General features: G+C 46.2%; 1 protein-coding gene across 1 annotated transcript in view; it reads right to left on the bottom strand.

Annotated features, from left to right (window-relative positions):
- Positions 1-4335: 4335 nt before the first annotated feature.
- The window catches only part of MB21D2 (Mab-21 domain containing 2), a 59078-nt gene continuing 39246 nt past the window's right edge, over positions 4336-24167 (bottom strand). The window contains exon 2 of the mRNA XM_066556718.1: positions 4336-7996. Coding sequence (XP_066412815.1) covers positions 6732-7996 — 1265 coding nt within the window. The 3' untranslated portion in view covers positions 4336-6731. The remainder of the gene's footprint in view (positions 7997-24167) is intronic.

Raw genomic sequence — 24167 nt, 5'->3', positions numbered from 1 at the left:
AGTGGCAAAACAGACCAGAGGAAACAGTTAAGACATATTTCTTTACATACCTCCTGCTGCACTGGCTTTCACATTCTGCCTTCAGTGGGATTTTTGTGAAAAGAGCCATGCGTTGGGGAAAGAACAACTGAGGAACTGGTTTTGTGCTACTAACCCAGTAACATAGGCCTTGGTGGACTTAGTCCCAATGGGCTGGTGGGACCCAGAACAGCTGAGTTCCATTTCTAGAATCTCCTTTAACTGGTGGGCTTGTGCTCTTTCCAAGAAACCTTCTGTAATGACTTCCCATCATTGTTCCATCCATTTCAATCAGCAGCAGAGATGATGTTGGTGCAACTAGCTCAAGAATTCCACAAGATAACATCTGTATGCACCCACAGCAGTCTAGGGGTTAAGTACAACACACTTGCCAATCCCAGTTTTGCCACCACTGATTAACAAAATAATCTAATGAATTAGAGCACTGAGGAGCACTGTGCACCTCAAGCAAGATCAGGCAGAACCATTAGCAAACAGAGGAAACCTCTTGGAGAAGCTCAATGAAGTTACAACTTTGATTTTTTTTTCATTACAGCTCTTTTGCCTGTTACAGGGTGCTAAAAGTGTTGGTCTGGAGGGGGACCGGATGAGCTCTGGAGCCCAAACATGAAAACCACCAGAGACAGTTCTGGTCTCCATCCCTCATGGTGGCAGAAGGCAGAGGAGCCCCAGCAGCTGTGGCTGCTACATGACACACAAAGCTCTGAGACACAAGGATGCCTCTATGGTGGCACAAATCATGGAGACTGCTCCTGGTCACTGCACAAGTCAGAGTGCTGGAAAAGTTAGACTTTGCAGTGGCCTCCCTGCAGGAAGGATTATCTTCTCTGTGTTCTTTCAGATCAGACAAGTGGATTTATCTCCCTGTGTGTCAGCTGTAGGGAACCTGGCCTGCCATCCTCTGTGTACACAAACCCAGCCTGTACCCTTCAAACACAACCAAAGTCTGTTCTGAGAGCACAGACTTCAGTCAGGAGCAGACTTACCCTGCAAGGGATGCTGAAGGTTGAAGACTGGTTTGCACAGAAACACCTTGGCATTCCCTCTGTGATCAGCTGCAGCCCACAAAAGTGGCAATTAATAACCTGTGTGTAAGCCTTGGCACGTGGGAGCAGGGGAAGGACAATAGGTCACCAGCCCTTCATGAAAAATGCCCATTCCTTTCTTTGCACAATGCTGAACAAATCATAAAACCTTCTCCCATCCTGTCAATGTCATGGTAGGGCATAAGCAATGGAGACCTGGAGACAAAGCCATTAATGAGTGAAGTGCCTGATGTCCTCGGCCACAGCTGTGATTTGTACCCACTGAAGTGGACAAAAGCAGCTCATCTCTCTCCATCTCCCCAAAATAAAACTGAAACAAAGGAGTCAGATGGGTTGAGAATCAGGGAGAAAAGTGGCTTTTTGGGCTCAGTTTTCACTTTGCACTGGAGCTTGCTTGACTTCAGAATCACACACCATGTCTTCTGTGTGCTTAGCAAGACCTCAGTCATGTCTTTCATACTGATATTCTTAACACACAAAAACTGAGGGAAAGACAGGGCTGAGTCAGTTTGAAGAGAGCCTGCTGGCCCCGATATGCACCCACCTCTCTGCCTGGTGAATCAGGCTGTCTGGAGACTGAATGAGAGTGTGTTCCTCTACCACAGAAGGCCACTAAGATAAAAATAACCCCAAAAGCCTACATTCAGCCTGGAAGCACAGTGCTGAGCCAGGGACAATGATAATAGGAAAACACAATAGTTCCTCAGAGCAGTCCTAAAATAATAGATTATAAATGGCAAAAGGGGAGGAGAAGGGAGTGAGGGCTATTTTATCACTATTCTAAAAGCATTCAGAGAAAATAAATTTGGATTCACTTGACAGTTCTTGAAAGCCAAAATGTGCTAAATATAATGCTGAATGTCCCTAAACCCAAAACATGTCAGCAAGAGTCCCTCGGCCAGGGTGTTCTTTCCCCTCCCTCCCCTGGTTTAGCCTTTGCCCCATAATGGTTATTTGCCTTTCTGGAGAGCTTAATCAGGAGCTATTAGAGACAGTGCTCTCTAAGCTGTATAATGTTAAAAGTCCATTAGCTCACCCCAAGCAAGGCTGGCAGGAGGGAGATGATGTACTTGCTGAAGTTGAACGAGCTATTTGCATGCTGAATACTTCTAATCACTGAGCAATGCCAGGAGAATGTGAACATTATTACCCTCAGCTGCCCAGCAACCTTTCAAAAATGCTCACTTTAATAGAAGACAAAGTGGCAAAATGCATCCAACACTGAACCCATAAAAAGGGACAGATGGATGTTTTTAAGCAATTCTATGCATGGAGTATGCACACCTTTAAAAAAAAATATAAGAAATAATAATTAGCAAATCTATCTTCCTTTCCCTCTGCCACAGTCACTTGCATTGTACATGGCCACTTGTATTATGCATGGGTTAAGAAAATATGATAAATGTCTGCTTACTTTAGTCTGACCACAATCAGCTTCTATACAGCAAAGTACACACGCTTTGTTTTGAGCATATTTTCAAGTCTCCCAACGGAATTTATTCTGACTGCCACCTTTCAATGCCTGTTTCAGTCAATTTTTAGCAGACACAAGTCTGTCTCACAGCCCTCCATGGGGAGACCAAGCAGTGGAAGGGCAGAGAGCTCAGGTGTCCAGCACAGAACCACCATAGCTGCCAAAAGGTTACTCTCCACTGGAACAAGGCAATCAGAGAAAGTCCAAGAATCTAGATCAAAATTAGTGCTATTTGTCACAATGACAACAGAGAAAACACACTAGTAAAAACCAGCTCTTTCAGAGGCTTTTGAGAACTGGCTTCTATTTTGGGCAAGGTTAAAGTCCCGCTGGTATTTTGCTGCAAAGAGTGATTGTGATGCCCAGTTGTAGTTTTCTGGTTAGAGCACCAACACTTCTCCAGGCTAAAGTATTGGAATATGTGCAGAAACCAATTTATCACAGCCAGACAAGAGTGACTGAGGCTTCCCACAACCTGCCTGAAGGAGCAGAGACTGCAGGCTGACACAAAGCTCTTGGTCTCTTGTTCCCTTCTGCCTTCAAATGAGTTCTCCCAACACAGCACTGAGAGTAACTCCCATTAGCTGGTGGTTCTGTCACCTCTGCAGCAGCTCAGGTGTCCTTCTGAAGAAGTGACAGCTTTTTCACCATCTCCCAGAACTTACAACAACTGGAACCAGTCAAATTAGCTGCTTCTCCCACTGTCCTACTGGAGAGAAACCCTATGGAAAGAGCAAAGGCAAAAGCATGTTCCAAGAGTAGGACCAGAGCCAAGATGGCCAAGGAAGATCACACTGGGAGGAGGAAGAGGAGCCTCTGAAGGGCACTTTTCCTTCCTCCCCACCTTTCTGATGCCTCAAAGCCAGACCGTCTTGGCTGGGACTCCCTCCCTTTTAACCCTGTAGGAGTCATTAACTCAGACTCACAAGGGATCCATCCTACATGCTGCCAGCCCCTCACAAACTGTCCCAGTCCTTTAACAACATCACTCAGGACAGGGAGAAGTCAGCAAAGGTGGCTAATGGGCAAAATGAAAAGAAAAAAAAGGAAGTCTTACCTGCCATAGCAGTGGGTGCAGAACTGGAGCTCCCATGGAGACACTGGCCCATAGCACTGACTTGTCTCCTCTTGACATCAGCAGGGAAGATGCCTACATTGCTAGTTTAAAGCAAATTCCCTTTTATTTCAGTGTTTGTCAGACTGGCCAAGTCTCTAACCCCATAGGGCTGAGTGCTCTAAACTGCTTGTGTGAATGACTTTCAAGAACTCCCTAACAGGAAAAGCACCATGGTTTCCTTGAAACTTGCAGAGAGAAGTAAAGAGTAAAAGGTCATTGGTATCTAAACCTACTGACTACTTTGAAATCCCACACAGAGACTTCTGCACTTCACAAGTCTGTGCCAGCATACACTCAAAGGCAAGAGGGGGCAATAGAAAAGGAAGAAAACAGTCTTTTGTATTCTCTAATATACAAAACACTTGTCACCTCTGGGCTGGCAGCTTGCTTCATTAACTATAGTATGTGGAGAAGAGCAAATACCAGACAGATACAAACCTACTGCAGATTAGGATTCTGTCTCCTGGGAAGACAGATGGTCCAGTTGGAGGATATAACATTCTCACAAACCTACCTGGAAAACTGCTTTTCAGTCCAGTAAAAAGTCAAGCCTCCATTCCCCCACAAGAAAAAAAAAAACAACCAAACAAAAAACCAAACAAAAAACCCAACAACAACAACAAACCCCAACACACAGAATGCAGGAAGAACAAGGTGGATACTTTTCAAAATGTTTTTTTAATTAAAACCAAAAAAAGGAGCACACACCAGAGCTTGACATGGGCTAGTCAAACTGCTGGTCACCAGGACATTAAACTGGCATGAGGAAGGCTGTGTTTCTGCATATCTCAGGAGCACTGGCACAGACAATGGGTCTCCTGGGAGAGTACTCTGCCTGCCAGGCTACTGCTGCTTTGTGCTGGGCAGATTTCTCATGTAGTGATGGGAAACTTCATCCTGCAGCCCAGACTCTTCTTTCAACAAACAGAAGTCCCAGAGACTGGGGAAGAAACCATTTCAACAAATCTGCATTTTCCACGCACTTCTGGAGAGGATTCCCCGTTGTTTCTCCTGCCTCCCCCAGGCAGGTTTCACAGGTTTATATGGAAACTCATCTTTGGGAATAGCCACACAGGTAGGACCCAGCTCTGCTTCTGCTGAAGCCAATCCATGTCCTTCCCTGGACCAAACTGCAGCTGCACAGGGCTCATGATCAAGAGCCAGTTGTGCTTTAAGGTTAAATCCTCATCCACTCCATCAGGCCAGCAACTTCTGAGAGCTTCTTGTAAGTGTGTACCAGTAAATTCAGGTAAATGTGAACATCTTGGCTATAGCAATGGGGTGAAGTTTTCAATTATGCCCAAGAGATGGAGGAGCTAAAGTTTTAAGACATGACTTGGGCACTAGATCAGGTATTGGAACCTCCCTGCCATCTAATAAAGCAGTTGCCAAAGCTGTTGGTGTGCTGCTCCACCAGCCTGGTTTCTGTACCACAAAGGCTGGACTGAAAAAGTGACACATTTTTCATACACAATTTTTATCAGTTAGAATTTACTAGATATGCACCTCATTTGTCTGTCAAATATTTAAAAAATACTTCAACCTGTTCTAATAATCACATTTTAACACATGCATCAAGTTTGGATCAGAACAGCGTCTCTGGGATAATCAGTAAGCCCAAATTGCTGATTTAAGGCCTAAATATCAGTCACTGGCCAGCCAGCCACAATAAGTCACTCTATCCTTGAACTCTTGGAATTATTTTTGGCTCAGACTAACCCTTGTTACCATACATCTTACCCTACACACAGAAGAAAAGTGTATGTGTTTTTCAAGGCTACTGTTGCACCACAAGTTTACACACAAACACAACTTTTGCAAACATGAGACCAGAGTAAGATCTCCCATGTCCCAGGGTGAGTCAGAAAGTTCTCAGGAGTCCAGGGAATGGTAACTGCCAGAAAGGATCAGGCCTAATACATGCATTAGAGAAGCAAGGTAGCTCCTTTGCTGGAGGTCTGGCTGATTCACTTTGCACATACCATTGCTTTAGCATTACATCCTTATCTAATGGTAAACCTGTTTCAACAACATGCAATACATATTAATGCAATATGCACTGCAACACACAATACGCATCCAAAGAAATATGCCAATGCAAAACTCTGACTGCTCACACATAGCTGGGCTAACAAGGAAGTCTTTTACAAAAGACAATCAAGAAATCACCTGAAACCGTGAGACCAGAGGGGTCTCAAGCAATCAGCAATATTGAGACCTAATAACAGATGCTAATTCATGAAAGAAACACAAACAGTGGGACTGAGGTAATGGCAGAGATTTCATTAGTGCAATTACATTTAAAATGGTATGTTCTTTAATAGAATTTAAATAAGGCTTTGAATAATTACACACACTAAAACTAACATTCCATAACCTTATTCCGCATGGAAAAGCAGCAGAAACAACCCTCTGGACTGTACAAGGTCCAATTAATGAACAATTACATTCAAAAAGTAGATCAAAACAGAAACAACTCTTTTCCCAAAAAGCTGCATCATCATCTTTAAAGTCAGCTTTCTCCCCTGTATCAGAAATGTGAAGAACAGATGAACTGGGCTTCAGCCCAGTAGATTGGCCTCGTCAGATTACCAGGAGTGCTTTCCAACCCAGCCTCTCCTCATTTCTTTAGGGTGATGGAAGCTCATGGAAAAAGAAGTGAATTTCTGAAGCAACGGAAGGGGAGTTGTTCTTTCTCCCGCGGCCCAACAATGTACATAAATTATGGAAGCTTGGAAAAAAACCCTACATTACACTGTGGCTTGTGTTTACAATGCATGTCCTCCTTTAGAAACTACTCACAGACAATGGGCAGGGTGGGTGAAAAAAAAAAAAGCAGCATATGAAATAGCAATATACTGTTCCAAAATCTGCACTGTCCTGCAGAAACAGGATTTATAATTTGTTCAGATTGTTCTCAACAGATCCAATCTATGCTGGATATGTAAAAACCAAGAGACTAAGTCATCAAGAAAAACCAAATTAAAAAACCTGCGCACTGCAAGAGTTTTAAAAAACAAAACAAATAAAAATCCCAAGAAACATTGACGAAAGCTCAGAAAAATTTATCATCAATTCTGAAGTGGGGCCTTGTGACATCATCTGGATTGATGAAGACAGAGATGGACTTTCCGGGGTTCTCAGTCACTAGCTGCTGCAACTTTTTGGCTAACCGGTCATCGGGCTGGTTGGGGTCCCCTCCGTCGGACTGCGGGGAGGGGATGCTGGTGGTGCTGCCCCGCCGCTGCAGCTCCAGGGTGAGCCTGTTGGCTGCCTTGACGTGCTCGATGGCAGTCCGGAGGTGCTCGGCGGGGTCGGAGCGCACCGAGGACAGCTTCCGTGCGTGGAGCATCACCGTGTCTTCAGACAGGTGCTCCAGCATGTTGCACTGCGGGATGAAGTAGTTAGGGCACATCTTGTTGACCAAGCAGTGCTGGAGATCATCGATGAGCCCCAGGAGGAAATGGGCTGCGTAATCCTCCTGGGCCAGGTAGCTGGCTGGCAGCCTGTCGCAAGCCCACAGCATCATGCTGCGCAGGTGATATGGACTAATGGCTTTGGGGCGGGACAGCAGTTTGATGATGATGGCTTTGCAGGCCTGGTAGGCTTGCATGAGGCTGCTGGAGATGCACTTTTTCAGCTGCACTTCACTCCTGGCAAATGACAGCCTCCATTCATTGTCCTTCTTGCCCTTGTAGGAACATGCAGGCACTAAGTAAAACCCACTTATGACTTCCTCCTCCGTGATCTTCCCATCCCAGAAGTGGTTCTCCATCAGCCAGCTCTGTGCCACAGCCGGCCAGCCTTTGAAGGACACCACAGGGACAATGTCATACAGCATGCGGCTGCTGCCCACTCCCAAAATAATGGATATGATAGTCCCATTCTTTTCTACCTTCTCCACCTTTGGCATCCCTCGCTGGGGCTTCTTCTGGATCTCAGAGAGCACGATGCTAATGGACTCATAGAACCAGTCTGCAACTTTTGTTGGGGAGAAGAAGTAATTGGTAGCTCCATTGATATGGTCCACGATTGTGCAGCAGTCCTTCCACTTGCTGATGGTTCCTTCGTCGAAGAGGCGCAGGCTCAGCCAGGAGTGGCACAGGGCCGAGTGGCGCATGTCCAGCGTCACCGGCTGGTTGCGGTCGTGCAGCTTCAGTGCAGGCACCAGCAGGGTGAAGTCCATGTCGTAGTCTGTGCCCCGGGCATAAACATTCAGCTCATCGAGGTCAATGTCCACCACACCTTCCCGCACGCCGCCCGACAGCAGCAGGTACTCGTTGGCTACAGGCAGCTTCTGGTCGAGTTTCTGAACCATGCCTGAAAAAGACAGAAAGAGAAATCCTTTCAAAAAAGGCAAACTGATACACGATCTAACCAGGATTAAAACCCATCCCATGCCCAGCAGGAAAAGAAAGCAACCAGAGGTATCTATAACTTTTGGTGTGGCAAAAACATAAATCAGGCCCAGCACTCAGACAACCTTTGGTCTCACCTGACTCAGGGCATGGCCTTCCCTGCATTCCTGGGAATGTGTGAAGTCCATCCTAAACATCACATTTCAAGCAATGGAAAAAAGCAGCAGCCTCTGGTGAAACACAGCAAAGCTACTTCCAGAACTAAATGTAACTTTTTCAACACCTTCTAAACCAGTTTTTCACCATATTGACATTCATTTCCAGAGTATCCAAATGTTTCACCAACACTCCATAGAGAAAAGACAATATTAATTGACTCACTGTTCTTATTTTCTCTCTGGTATAGAAAAAAGCTGGACCAGCATCAGGGAGTTGGTTGCTCGTGAGTGAATGAATAGCTACAAATGTTAGTTCAAGCAGGTCTGATTTTACAATCTGCTTTACATTTACATTTACTGATGAACAAGGCAACATGAACAAAAGAAATGCATCCTTCTCTTATGGGCGAATGGAGCAGGTTAAATGATCAGGCAATTAGAGAAGCCAGCTCTGAAACTGGCTCTTCAAGCTGCAATGACATAAAATATCTGATCAACTCCCCAGAACACAGACATGAAGACAGATTTTTACTTTCAGCACCAAAACCAGAGGCAACATTCACCCTGCAATGCCTGTACCAGTTGTACAAAGCCAGCTTTTCACCAGGAATTCTATAAATACACTCCACTATACTGTGTCCATAGAAAATGAACAGCACACTGAGACTCTACACAGAAGCTGAGATATTAGCACCTCATTCACTGTTCAAATTAGGCTTAAAATTGAGCTCCGCACTTCAACTGCTCTGCAGTCTGCTCCTGCTTTCTGGGCTGATTCACTGCTGGTGTTCCTCTTGTGGTTAAATGCTTTTGGTTGCTTCCCAGCCTCAATTCAGCCGCCACACCTCAGCCATGAGGAACAAAGGCCAGTGGTTCTGAATGGAGATGCTGAAGCTGTTATAAGCACTGCAAAGGGGATAGATTTTATTCCTTATAAGTACAAATGCACTAGTTTTTGTTGGCATGCATTACTGAGTCCAGCTTCTGAAAGGCAATATGGTTTGTTTACATCAAGAATGGTCAAATGGACAACTTCCATTAAAAGGAAGCCGGTCTTAGAGAGACAGCAGTGGGAATAACTAGCCAGAGGCATAACAGAGTGAGCCAGAAAGCTGCCAGTCACTCTGTCAGCCCAGAAATCACAGGCAGACACATCAAGAATGTGAAACACAAATGATCAGCACTACAGTATGAGTACCCATGCTGTCATGGTCCCAGTGACTGCAGAGCCTTTCCTGAGGTATTGCATCCCTGTAGGATCACAGACACTGCCTGCACTGAGTGGGTCACCCTAGCAGAGGGCAGCAGCAGCACCCCAAGGCACTGAGGGCTGCACTAGGCTGAGTGGCACTACAGTGCTTTCAGACTCACCTGTCCTTCCCTGCATGCTAGGACAGCAACAAGGAAACACTACCTGCATGCTTATAGGTAAGCCATGACCAGAGCAAAATCTAAAGCTCTCTGGACACTGATTCCTTGGAAAAGCCAAGGATATTGGAAAAGGAGGCCTTTGTGTAAGGCAGAATGCATCCTGGGGCAATATTCAGTGTACCTGAAAGCCCCCATGCGAAATTCCTTGTTAAATACACTTGACCTGTTTCATTCCTTCCAAGAGCACTGGACCCAGTCCATTTTGCTGCACTGAGCTGGGATGATTTTCCTGCCAGGCAGGCAAGGACATAAACCCTTCTATTTCATGCAGCTCCAGGGGCTGCAATAGAAGGGAATAGCTCTAAAGGAGTGCTAAGAAACTCTTCCTGCTAAATCCTGAGCTAATCCCATTCTGCGATCTTGCCACACGCTGCCCTGTTCATCCTCAAAGCGTAATAACTAAGAAAAGCTTCTGCCAACCTCAAAAACATTTTCTGAGGCTTAGACACACAGTGAGCTATGTTACCCTGATCTGTAGAGCAGCAAAGTCTTACACAGGCTTCTCTATCCCAGAGGCTAAATAAGTAGCAGTCACTCTTTTGCTGTACCCAGAAGGGGTTTTCTAATGGGTACCTCAATTGATGTGACTTCTGCAGACACTACTGACACACTGCCTCTGAATCCTGTCCTTGAACCAGTGCAAGCAGCATTAGTGCTTTACACCTCTGCTGGAAGTTGAGTCCAATACCCACAAAGTAGAGTCTGGATCAATCACATCATAGGGACAGGGAGCAATTTTTTTTCCCCAAAGATTAATGTACTACTGGCCCTTACTGTGGGGCAGCACATCTATTCATGATATGAAGGGTTTGGATGGCCCATCCTGCCTCTACACTCAGCCAAAATTTCCCACTCAGGACAATGCTCTGCAGCATCTGCCATGCAAATTTGCAGATGTTCCTGAGACAGGCAGACAGAATGTAACTATCTGACAGAGGAAAATGTTCAAACCTATAGGACTGAATAAAGGATGCATTTTTCTAAATCTTTTTAAACTTAAGGGATGAAAAATGCTCTGCAGTGGGCCCTTTGCACCAGAACTTCTATCCCAGAGCCTTCAACTAAAAAAGAAAATCAGGATTTTTTCAAAGAGATTCCCCACTTCAGAATCTGCTGTTGGATGAGTTGCTCTCCTTGGCCTGAAGAGAATCTTTGTCCTTACATGGGAGCAATAGAGTTGATAGTCTAACCCCATTTAACCAGCAGCAAGTGGGACTCAAGCCCTGCCTTCTGTACACTGTCACAATGAGTCACTTGATTTCCCTCTCCAGAACTCTAGACCTACCAGCAGAAGAGAAATATTGAAAAATAGTAAGTAAATGGTTACAACAAATGATCTAACATGTCATCAATATCTCTCTACCTGGCTGGCTCCAGTTTAAATTCAAACCCTTGAGCTCTGCTTGGCACAGAATTTCCCCTTCAAGTCCCGAACCAGCAACATCTGCAGCTCTGCCACAGAACAAGAGAAGGAATTTTTGCTAAATGATCACAGCAGCATTGCTGATCCAACTGAAGTGGTGGAGCAGGGAGTTGAGATAAGGTCCCCTTGAGGAAAGTATATTTAGAATAGGCATAGAGTGTTCTATAAATAGTTGAGCTGGCCAAATTCAGGATTACCTAAGGCTTTAGGGGTTTGCAGTGTCTTCAAACTGCCCCCCTTGCTCACAAATCTATTTGAAATGTGAAGGGATTTCAAGGAATCCAATCAGCCAGCACTGTGTGGCACACACCACCCTGTCACAAAGCTTTCACCCCAAGTTTCTGCAGCCCATGAATGTACAACACAAGTCAGCACTCCAGTTCAGCAAGCATGTAAGTGCAAATACAAAGAAAAATACCAAGACTGGTACTCAACCCAAGTACTTAATAGCATCAGTGGGCAGTTTGAGCTCTGTTCTTTTCATCTCAGTCCCAGGACCACCTGGGAGGAGGAGGCAATAGCGGTTACAGAAAAACTAATGAAATGTATAGAAAATCTGTGGAGTTGCCTGTAAAGACCAAAACAGAATTTGGAGGGTCAAACACACAAAACAAATTTTAGCTGAAGGACCAGCTCTCATGGTATCAAAGTAGGTTCACTGGTACATAAGAAGCCTCTCGCTGCTACTAGGCAAGACACATAATTTGCAGTAGTACCTTGTGTGACATTGAAAAGGTGTTTGGCAAAGCTAAGTGAGAGACTGGTGTACAGTTATCTCTTCTTTCTAAAACACCTTAAAGGATTCTGTTTTTCTAGATATGTAACTAATTTAAGATCTTCCCAAGCTAGTAAATTTGGCATTCTAACAGGTAAGTATGCTTGCAAGCATGGGAAAGGCAAGGATTGTAAAAATCAGGAGCACCACCTGTAGGCCAGGCTTGCTGGTTGGTTTACTAAACATGAATTCAGAGGAACACAGGCGAGCAAGTGAGTTCTACCAACAGAACATTGTTCCTTTGTTGTTTCTTCAGTGTCAGGAAAAAAACAATTTGTTTCTACTACAAACACTAAGATACAAAGAGCACAAAAACAGAGAAAAGAGATTTTACTTTATATAACACCTACATTTGGGACACATCCTTGAATGAACTGTGACTCTGATGCAGATGACACAGAGACTATTCTTCCCATTGAAAACAAAAAAACTGCAATGCAAAGATGCTCTCCAACCATGACAGAATTTCAGATAAACAGATTTCATGACCATTGCAGTGTGTGCTGGGATCCACTGCTATTTCATGACTAGCTTTGTGGAAATAAGGAGGAACACAGAGATTTCTCTTTGAAGAAACTGACCACAAGAAAAATATTACATAAAAGCTTATTTCTAACATACGCATTTCCTAATTTGGGTTCCTTTTGAAGTCTTTCTTCCTGACACCTTAGATGTGCAATCATTGCCACCAAAAGGAAATGTGGCAAAGCAAGATGCTGTTCTGTTAATCTAACTTGGTCTCATCAAACTGAATGGGGTGATGTTCAGGGCAGTCACTGAATTCAGGGAGGCTTCTGCTGCATGGGAACTAGAGAGAGGTCACAGGAGCAGTGGGGGGCTCGGAAAGGTTCCACAGAGGAGAATCAGCAGAACCTTGCACACAGAAGAAGCCTATCACAGGAATTCTTCTGGGAGCCAAGCCAGACCCAGGCACTAATGGTGTATGCCCCCCTCGAGTTCCCTGGCAGCCTAGGGAGAAGATATATAGAAGGGATCTTCCTTATATATGTGACCTGTTCTATAGGGAAAGCTAAGGACCACTCACATATCCTACTGCCTCCCTCTTTTCTACTACTGCTTAATCCTTCCACAGGACCCAGCATGCAAAGTCAAGGCTCTTGATTTTTCCTCACAGGTTCATCCTTTTTGATGCATAACCTAGAGAATGCCTTTTTTCTTCTATATGAAATCATTACCATCCTGTAAGTCCAAGACCTAAGGAAGTCTGACTTCCTGGATGATCAGACAGTGGCTGCTCAAAGGAAAGATTTCTGCTGAGGTCTCCCAGCTCTGCCTGAGCAGTGTGTGTTGAATTTCAGAGGCTTCTTTAAGACAAGATGAGAGGCCGCTCTGATGCATCTGGACTGCGCAGATTCTTCTGTTTCCCTTGGTAATTGCAATTCTATTTATGAGCAGCACAAGTTTTTGTTACGCAGGAGAACTGGAAGAGTCAGCTCTTTAGGGGAGTCTTCAGTTACAAAGCACATTTTGAGAGGACTGTTGGCGGAAGCAGGCAGGGGGTGGGAGAAGAGTGGGGAGACTGAACCATGTGATACCAGTTCAGTCAAATATGGGATGCGAGAGAAGGAAGCTGCTCCTTGCAGACTGATACACCAGTGTCCTACTGATTCTGCTCCTTTTAGAAATCTTGTGACATGGTGACAGAACACACTGCAGGGAGACAGCACCCCCTCGTAAAAGAAATCAGCTTCTTTCTCCAAAGTTTTCTTTAAAAACAATCTTAAAAGTAGTGTCCCAGTTTTTTGCCATTTTTCATGGGTCCTGGTGAAAGCCACCCACCTCGCTGAAATCCTGTTTGGCAGTGGAAAGGGGTGTTTCATGGTGCAAGCAGGAATAAAAAGAAAAGCAAGAAAGAGCCCAGATGCAAAGGGTGAGCCTGTACAGTGAAGAGCGGAGCTGTCACAAACATCTAAACCCACTCTGGCACCAAAACCAGCAGCAGTGTTTCTGTAGTTATCTGCTTGGCTAAACCTGTCAGGGCTCAGAGACCACAACAGCAGGACCAGATTGCTCCCAGAGCTGGAACCAGCATTTTCAGAGGGAGCCCCTGCATTGCTGTGCACCTCTACTCTGGGCAGGAAGAATTTGAGAGTCAGTTCCAAACTGATGCTGGGTTTCCACCAGTCTGCTTATTCAAGAGTTTTATCTCCAGAGTCATATTAGCCAAAATAATAGGAGTCATGAAAGGTGAAAGCCTACGTGGAATATGAAGTGTAAGTCAAAGAGGTGCTCTAGGGTCTGAAAAATGTGGGTGGTGAGGTCTGAGAGCAGCTGACAAGCAGAACAGAATGAACAGGGGACAGAGAGGATAGCTATAAGAACAAGTTGCAGCTACACCCCAGTTAACACTGCACACTGTGTCCATACGGTGTCCATATTTTCAAATGGGCATAAGACATGAAATTCCCTTTGGAAATGGCACAAGATGCCATCTCTCCTGGAACTGCAATGCCAGAGACAAAATATACCAAGGGACAGATTGTTTTAACAGTTCCACCCTCTGGGACTGAGAATGCACATTTGGCAAGGGCTACACAGGGTCTAGATGGGCCATTTCTGCTCACACCCCTACAGAGCACTGCTAAATATTCAGCAAGATGTCACCCTGGGGGAGACTCACCAGGATTCCTCTCTTGGATCTGATTACAAGGTAACAGCAGTGGGCACAAACCAGGTTGAGCATCTTGAGTGCAAACACGCAGCTTGCAGGAGAGGCTGTTCTGCCCTTGTTTCTCCTAGTTCCTCCCTGTTACTGAGATCCTCACAAGAGCCCAACAACCTCAGAGTGGTGCATGACACGTCCACCTACTGTGGCAGCCTGGCTCAGGCAACTGCTGCTGGGGGCTTTCAGAAGAGCATTAAGAGCAAGGAAAGTACAGCATAATAATTTTTCCCTCTGCAATCTCCAAGCATTCTCTGGCTTTGCGGTTTCCCAACCCAGAGGCAGTATTTGCAGCTTTGTCTTTAATAGCACTGACAGGCATATCTGCCTGGAATGTCTCTCATTGCTTTGTAAATCAGCTGTATTTTTATTATAGTCAGTGCCTTGCAGCACCGTGTTTCACAAAACACATGTGTCAAAAGGACTTCCTTTTGCTAGCTTGCTAGGAAATGAAGAAAATCACCTAACCGTGGCACCTCCCATGGATCACTGAAGATCTTACACAGCTTCATCTGTCATCTTTCTTCCACATTGAAAAGGACAACTTATTTAAACTTTGTTTAGCTGACTGTCCTGATCTGCAATTGTGTGGGCCCTGGTATTGCTACACTCAAGTGAAATGAGATGGTCAACACTGCATGAAAAGGTGACTTCACGTGAAAAGTGACTTCTGGGTGAATGTCTTCACAGTCCTCTGGGAAATACCTCAACAGCCTTGCTTGCTAAATTAGCCCCACTCCATTGCAGGTTTGCTCAATGTAATGGAGCCCTCCTCCCTAGTATTTAATTTCACCTTCAGGATGTTCCCCTTGTAAAAGTCAACACCAATCCCACCACTTTACAAGGGGTGTTGCTGACACTGCAAAAGAACTGTGGAAGTAGGACAGGGTAAGGTTTTGGAGACTGCACATGGGAACAAAGTCCCCAGCCCCCCTCGGGCTCTCATCCTAATCTGAAGAGTCAGCACCAGGTGCCTCTCACAGAAAACACGTGGCAGCTCTCTGATGAGCAAAGCCATTCCCTTCCAAACCTGGGAACACATTCTCCTCTCACTCCTGTCAGCCACAGGGGCACAAGTACATATCAGGCAGAACTTGACTCCAAGGTTGCAAAAGCACTTTGGGCTCCTCTGGGATGGTTTTGTGTTCTCAGTTACTATCTGGTATCTTTTTCCCATCCTGAAAGGGCTAAGTTGCCATACCACTTTATGTTCTGGTGCCACTGGGCCGTGCATAGAGGAATGCTACCACAATCTCACATCCTCTAAATAACATAAGAGCCTCCACTGTAAATACACTTTGAGCTGTTCTACCAAGACTCCTGCTTACAGCTACCCAACACACCACAAATTCTCTCCCCAGCTGCTAAATTACCAGCTTGCTTTCTTTTCCTTTAGTAGCTGTTTTCTACAAAGATAAGTCACAGCCAAGACAAATCACAGCACCATTCCTTATGAACTGGGCCTGAGCTGACACTGCCCATCCTCAGGGCCTGCCTTTTCTGTAATAACAGCTCTACCTTGCTGCAGAGCAGCAGGAGATTTGTCCTTGATGCAACAATTCTTCACTAAATCATCCAGAAAAGCTAAGCTTACATGTGGAGTACACATGGTGACTAACAGGGAGTTGATGAATAACCACATCAGGGAGTTGATGAATAACCACAGCTGTAATTCTGTCCTTGATTTTCCCTTAAAATCCACCAAACTTGGCTCCTGGGGTCAACGACATGACCAACATGGCATCTCTTTCAATTTCTTTCATTCTCTCAATCTACCAATAACAAAATCTATTTAGGTTTATACAATGGGACAGGTCAGAAAAAGAGGGAATGAAGGATGTTTCCAGGAAACCAGCCAAGCACCAAAAGAGTGCTGGAAATCTTGAGTTCTCTCAGTACAGAAGGAAAGCAGCTGTCTTCAGAAGCCTTTCCGAGGAATGTAGTGGAGAAAATTACATGAACTGAATCTTCTCTCCAGCCCTTAGAATTCACTGGACTCCATCTGTACAGACATGATCTGGCCCCTTTGACAAATCTGGTATCCAAACACTGGGAGAAGACAAGACAGATAGGCCAAATATGGCTGACACAACCAATGCCAGAAGCACAATATAATTTTTCTCTATCCTTGCACATGAGCATGGATTGGACTAGCAAAACGAGGCAGGGAATGCAGATCCTTGTCAGAGAGTGTGAAATCAAAAAGGCTTAAACAATACAGCTGTGTCTGAGCTCATGAAGCCAAGAGCAAGCTTTCCTGCAGTATTAACCAACTTCCCACCCACCAATGAGAACATGGCCAAAGCCATGTGGAGCTGGATCAAGTCACCTATAGGAGACACTTTTGCCAAAGCCCCATGTGCAGCATCAGCTGGGTGTATGCTGGTTGGCTTTGACATTCCTGCAAAATTCCTCTTCATCCACATCACCAGAAGTTGCTACAGGCCAAATTTGTTGTTAGCAGAAAACAGAGCAGCTCTCCAGAAGTGAATGGAAATGTCAAGAGCATTTCTCCTTGCTTTCCATGGGAGACAGGCAGAGGAAAACCTAAGCCCTCCAAGCTTGCCTGTCCATGTCCCACTGCTCCTATCATCCTGCTCCAGCTTCATCTTGCAAAGGTCATATTTGACAGCACACAAAAGCCAGCAGAAGTTTCTAACCAAAATCTCAGATTTTACAGCCATTTTTTTTGCAGCTGAGCACTGTCATCTGTCAAAGACCACAGCAGGAAGCACTGTCTGGATTTGATCTCCATCAAGCACCAAGCCCACAGCCCCAGCAGCTGTCAAGGATCTCTTATCTCTGCAGCACAGCAATGGCCAGGAAGTATGGAACTGAATATTTAGGGTAAAAGAGAAAGGGAAGAGCAACCACTGCTACAGCAGGGTAGAACCTGGACCACCTGGTGTGGAGGTATGCAGTAAAATGCCACCATCATTTTGGACGGCAAAGGTGAAATGCAGTCCTCTGAAGAAGGCAAGGTAAGTAATCACATTGCCAGGTGGCCCTGAAAGACCCAGGTATTGCAACCACCCTCCTTCCAGTGTAAGGTGTGGACTGGCTGGTGGGAAGGAGGAACTGGTGGAGCTGGCAGTGCTCACTGGCCCATGCCCTGGAAGCATTTGCAGTGAGATGAGGGCTGTATTTTTGGAGCAATTCACTGTTATCAGGAGCAGGGCTTGAAATGCCCTTTTCACAGAACTCCCACCCCGTTTTACCCACTCTGCTCACTCAGGAGAAATTCCAAGAGAACAATCACATCTCTTGCAAAGCCTTTTTGTGCTTACCTGGAATGAAATAAAGCCTCACACACACATTTATTTAAAGAAAGGCCTGGTGATCTCTTGGCTCATCAGGATGAAAGCTACTTTGCAAGGTGAAGGAGGGAGGAGAAAACAAAATTGTTGCTGATCAAATATAAAATTTGCGAAGTATGTTCCAGGAAGCTGTCCCCGCCAATAGCTGAGTCCCAAAGTAATGTCTCTTCTAAAAATCTAATGGAATAATGGTATGAGCAAGATTTGGGTCCAGAAACTGTCAGAAACCTATGCAAAAGACCTCACAAAGTAGTATCTCAAAGTCTTCTTGTAATGGAAAGCTGATGACAATCAAAGCTCATTCTTCAAATCTCATCTCCTATCAGGGCTGCTTCACCTTCCTGACACTGAAAGCTCAGGTGAGCAGAATCCCTTTCACCAATGCCCCCATGTTTTAGGAAGCTGTGTCCCCATCCCAAATATACATGAAAAGACAGGCCATGAAATCAGAACAATGTCTTCCCAGTGCCATTTTCCCCAGCCATTTTTGCAAGGAGGACAGAGGAAAGGCAACTACTGCTCAAAATCCAATAGAAATATAATTCAGTAGAATAGAAAATTCAGTTAGCTCACTTAGCTTTCCCTTGAAAATGTGAGAACTAGAAATGCTTTGTTTACACTCTATTTAACAGAGAACTTCCTATAACTCCAGTAAAATGCCTTAAGGAAAAACCACAGTATACTGGTAGAACTTTCCTACCTGCATTTGGACTCTCTTTCAAAAATTAAAGTACCTTCTTTATTGTCTTGTACAGTGATAAATTTGAATTTTATTCCTACAAATTCCCTTGTACATACAATCATGAAAAATCTAAAAAGTTTTGCTCACAAATGATGATAAAGAATTCATGCTTAGAAGAGGCAGGTACACAGAGAATACAGATCCTTCAAATGGATTCAGTAATTAGAAATCTCACCTGTATTTTATAGGTGTTGCTGTGAAAACACTTTGTAAAATTTTCATGTGGATATCCAGCTCCTGCAAGGCTTGCTATCCCTTGCATGAAAACACTTCCCAGCACAACAGAGACAGATATTGTTTGAATACAGTCCTGCTACACAGAAAGCAACGAATAACACAGTGCTTGCTGGCTTCCCACTGACAGCTGGTCCCCACACTGTGATTAACAGACAAAGAAAGAAGATTACAGACCTCCTAAATTTGCTAACACAGTTTTCAGAATTAATTGCATGAGGTAGAAGCAGGAATACAAGGGTGTGAGCTGGTCCTGTAACAAGGGTGCTTGTCCCTGAAGTCAGACAGAGCTGATGTACAGCTCATACCCAGCAGAAATCTGAGCACAATCCTACTTGTTTGTTCCTGGCTGCACTTCAGGAAGGGGCTGGCAGAGGCAGAGACAGGAAAATACTGGTTTGTAGCTGAAGCCAACCATCACCAAAGCACAAATCGCACCCTGAGCTGCTGTGCTGCTGCTCTGGCTGGTATTGTTCTACTCGTGCCCAGGGAGACCTGCCTTGGATGATGGGCTGGGCCAAGATCTGAGGCCCCTGAACTGCCCTATTCTCCTTGCCTCACAAACAACCCACAGGGAGGAGGAGTTTAAAAAGACCTTTCAGATTTCCTTCCCGACTTGATGAGGTTTGGGGCATTTCTTAAGCTCAGGGATCAGCCAGCTCTTACCTACAGGTAGAACCCAGAGGAGGGCAAAAGTATGCCAGTATCCCAAACAGCCACTGGCATCCTCTGCCTATAGACAGGGCCACCACTAGGAGGACCCTGCAAAATTTTTGTTGCTAAAACACAACACCCTGCCCCAAATTATATTCTGAGCATTCAGAAATTAAGTAAGAAATATTCCACAGAACTTTGTGGTTGAGGAAGCAGCACTTTATCCCTTCCCAGAGAGATGGCTCATGAAGTCACAGTGCTGTTAAAACATCTCTGCTTTCTCAAGCTGAGGACATTCTACTTTGCTGCGGGTTCTTTAAATCACCATATTGAGCTTTAAATCTGAAAGGAATCAGGGATTTGTCTTTACATAAAAACCTGTAGGTCTGCTGCTAAGTAAAGTTAGATATTGAGAGATAAAAGAAACAATGGAAAGGATTCCACTAATTGATGAAAGGAGTGAGAGGGATTTGTCTTTACAAACAAACGGTAGGTCTGCTGATAAATAAAGTCAGATACTGAGAGATGAAAGAAACAATGGGAAGAACCATAAATTCCATAGGAGTTCCACTGATTGACACAAGGAAAAGAAAAGGAGGATATAGATTAGAAGGCAGTCTTAGGGATTAGGCACTCTGGGAATTCTGTACCTCTCAAGTACCTCAGCCAATGGGGAAACAGAGAGGGACATGCGGCCGGGAAATGAGGATAAAAAGGAGGCTGCATCCTCCAAAAATTAGTGAGACCCCAGGGGAATGCCCAGTGGCCTCTTTCTTTAGTCGAATAAAGTTACAGGACTACTCTGTTTCCTTTTTGGACATAAACCTCTGCTGTTTGTGCATTAATTTTTCTGACAAATCTTACTTCAAACAGATTTCCTTCCCGACTTGATTGGGTTTGGGGGATAATTCTAAACTTCACTGGCATTTACCCAGCCGCCTCACCGGGAAGGCAGGAACCATTCCGCCTTGCCGCGGGCATGTTCGTTGTCCCTCCGTGCAGGAGGTGCCGGGGAAGCCGTGCCAGCCCCAGCAGCAGCAGAAGGAGCGGAGTGTGCGGCGCTCTGTGCCGGCAGCAGATGGCAGGAGCGCACCGGCGAGCACAGCACAGCACAGCACTGCCCAGCCCAGCACAGCCCCGCACAGCCCAGCCCCGCACAGCCCAGCACTGCCCAGCCCAGCCCCGCACAGCCCAGCCCTGCCCAGCCCAGCCCAGCCCTGCCCAGCCCAGCCCAGCACTGCCCAGCCCAGCCCAGCCCAGCCCAGCCCAGCCCTGCCCAGCCCAGCACAGCCCCGCACAGCCCAGCCCTGCCCAGCCCAGCACTGCCCAGCCCAGCACAGCCCCGCACAGCCCAGCCCTGCCCAGCCCAGCCCAGCCCTGCCCAGCCCAGCCCAGCACTGCTCAGCCCAGCCCAGCCCAGCACAGCCCCGCACAGCCCAGCCCTGCCCAGCCCAGCCCAGCCCTGCCCAGCCCAGCACTGCCCAGCCCAGCGCAGCACAGCACAGCCCAGCACTGCCCAGCCCAGCCCAGCACTGCCCAGCCCAGCCCAGCACTGCCCAGCCCAGCACAGCCCAGCCCAGCCCAGCACTGCCCAGCCCAGCCCAGCACAGCACAGCCCAGCACTGCCCAGCACAGCCCAGCACTGCCCAGCCCAGCACAGCCCAGCCCAGCCCAGCACTGCCCAGCCCAGCCCAGCACTGCCCAGCCCAGCACAGCCCAGCCCAGCCCAGCACTGCCCAGCCCAGCCCAGCCCAGCCCAGCACAGCACAGCCCAGCACTGCCCAGCCCAGCCCAGCACTGCCCAGCCCAGCACAGCCCAGCCCAGCCCAGCACTGCCCAGCCCAGCACTGCCCAGCCCAGCCCAGCCCAGCCCAGCCCAGCCCAGCCCCGCACAGCCCAGCCCAGCCCAGCCCAGCCCGGAGCGCTCTCCCGCCGCCCTGTGACACTGCACGGGCACGCACACCGCAGCCTCCCCAGCACGGCTTACCGCGTCTGACACAATTACAGCTTTGAGACAGCACCAGGCCGCCAAACCGCGTTCGCTCCATCCTTTCCGCCGGGGGTACTCCGGCAGCAGACAATGTACGGGGTGGGAGCGAGATGCGACTTTAAGAGGGGATAAGCCAGAAGATAGACACCAAACCTGTCTACAAATCCTATTTAATGCCAGATTTCCCGCTTGTGACGACTGAAGGAAAAGGCCAGCATTTTGTCTAAGCCATCTGTACACAGCTCCTTTTGTGCCGTTTCTCTTCGGGTATTTATGCCACTTTGCACAGCAGCACAACTGAGCGGGCAGCGAGCACCAAGGCTTCAAAGGAGAACAACTGCTGTTTATAGAAGCACTGTCAAGAATTTATTGCTAATGCATTTTGATAAGTTATGAAAAGAGAATGAATCATTGCAGGTAAATTTAGTTCAAAAATTAGATTTTCTATTTCTTCATCAAAAACCAAGTAAACTCTCAGCAAGCACAGAGCTGCCCAGGAGCAGTTCTTGTGTTCAGAGGAAGCAACTACTTCAGTTTAAGGACAGAAGCCTCCAGAGATTCAGATTAAAGGTGAAGTCAACATCTAACTAATCAGTTTCCCTTGTTTATTTTCCTCCCCAGAACATAGTGAATACAAAAAAAGTAATCTAGGAGCATTCAAAATTAAATGCAAAGGGGATCATCTAGGAACGCACACACACCCATGTATTGAAGAGCAGGGCTGGGATTTTGGAACTGTTTCAGGGCAATAAATAGTCTATCTGGAAATGGGGGACGAGCAGAAAGCATTAAGAAAAAAAAACAAAAAAAAAAAGAAGAAGAAAGCATTAAGAAAAAAACAAGTGTAGTAAAGTCATGTTTGCATGTTTTAATCCAGTGTGTAAAATTTCTGAACTAAATCAATTTAAAATGCACCTAAATAGCAGAAACAAAGGAAGACAAAACCAGCTTCTTAGTCAAGGGAACTGTATTTCTATTTTGTCAGTGTAACTTCCAGAGATTTAAAATACAGACCCTCCTCTATGGGTGATCTCCTGCAGAAAAGGGAGAAGGTTACCACATGACTCCACCTGTAGGACCAAGATCCATCAAACTGTCCATGTGTCAGGCTGAGTTATAGGTCAGGGAAGGAACAAATCCAGAGTGGGAAGTGGGTGCATTTAATGTGTTTAATTAATTGAATGTGTGTGCTCTAACAGATAGCTGTGGACATCTGGCAACACAGAACACATCTGGGATGAGGGAACATCAAAGGAACAAACCCAAGCACCCTTTGAGTTTATAGAAATATCAAACTACCAGCACAAGTGCTGTGTTGGTAACGCTGCCACTGTGTGAACTACAGCACTGTGCCCAGCAATGGCATCAGCTCTCAGGGGGGCTGTCCTATAGACACTTCTGAAGCTGCATTTAAATAGCTATGGTCACACCCACGCTGTAGCTGTAGGCCAGCAAAAACCTTAATGGAGGAGACAAACATGTATTTCTCTGCCCCAGAACACTCCCCAGCCTTTGAACACTGCTCAGACATTGTCACAGGGGACACTGCTGGGATAGCTCTCTTGCTGGCTCCAGACATAATAACCAGAAGCAACCCACCAGCAAGCCTATTTCAAGCTCTAGAATTGATTTCCAAGTATTGGATAGTGATGCAGATGTCCTGTCATGGTCTTGCCCCCAACCCCATATTCAGTCTGGAGTCTGGTAAAAGGGAGGTGAGTGGATAATTCTAAATCTTCACACCTATTTTCTCATTCCACTCCAGTTAAAAGGAAAGAGCCCAGCCCCAGCAGTCAGTGTGAGGGACAGGGCATTTGTTGCAAGGGGGCTGGGTGGAGATCCAGTTTAGGGATCATGGGAGGGAATTCTCCACTGTGGGGAAGTCAGTAGAAAACAGCAGAGGAAGAAGAAAAAGTGAATGAAGTGGCAAACAGAGCCCTCCGAGGGCCATTAAAGTTGCAGATTCCATGAGGAACATTAGCTGAATCCAATGGGATGTGGTCTGGGATTAAAGCAAAATTGTGGCAGTTCAGAAGACACGCACAGGTTTTAAGTATTGAACAGCAACACTCACTAGAGCTCCTTAACTTTGGTGCTCACTCTGCCAAGGCAGATGAGCTGGGCATGGAGCAGAGAGGGGCCAGAGACTAAATCAGAGTCATACTTTTGAAAGCCCCGAGTATTTCATCTCACAGGCCTGAGACCAAAGCTTGTGTAACAGAAGAAACAAATGTGGAAACAAGTGAAGCGAAGAGAGCTTACAGCAGGGAGGAAATGCAGGAATTGGGCTTTGGGGGAGCCTGCACTGCTAAAGAGCAATCGCTTGATTGCACCAAGGACGAATGCTGGGAGATGTCTGAGTCTCCTGCCTGCTTGAGATGCTCAGCACACAAACAGCCCTGGCTCAGTGAGCCCCAAACCACAGCTGCATTCCCCACACCAGTGGATGAAGTGAGGGCAGCCTCTCTCATCTATTTCTCCTCCTGCTCAAGTGAGCTGAGCTGAATTTGTGATCATCACGCAAACCATGTATCCCTTGCAAGCTGAAGCACTTTTCCTGCTTTTCCCAACACATCAGCTAGGGTCAGAGGCTGCTCTGCCAGCCCTTGTGTTCAAAACTTGGAACGTGGACCTAGCCCATGGAAACATGGAAGGAACATGAGGTCCATTGCTTGTCCCCAAGCTACAAGCTGCCAGACTGCCTTCCTGACTTCCTTCCCCTGCTC

This window comes from Molothrus aeneus, chromosome 10, assembly GCF_037042795.1.
Source record: "Molothrus aeneus isolate 106 chromosome 10, BPBGC_Maene_1.0, whole genome shotgun sequence".
In the NCBI taxonomy this organism is placed as follows: Eukaryota; Metazoa; Chordata; class Aves; order Passeriformes; family Icteridae; genus Molothrus; species Molothrus aeneus.
Note: the sequence above shows the minus strand (reverse complement) of the source record. Positions and strands in the feature narration are given on the sequence as shown.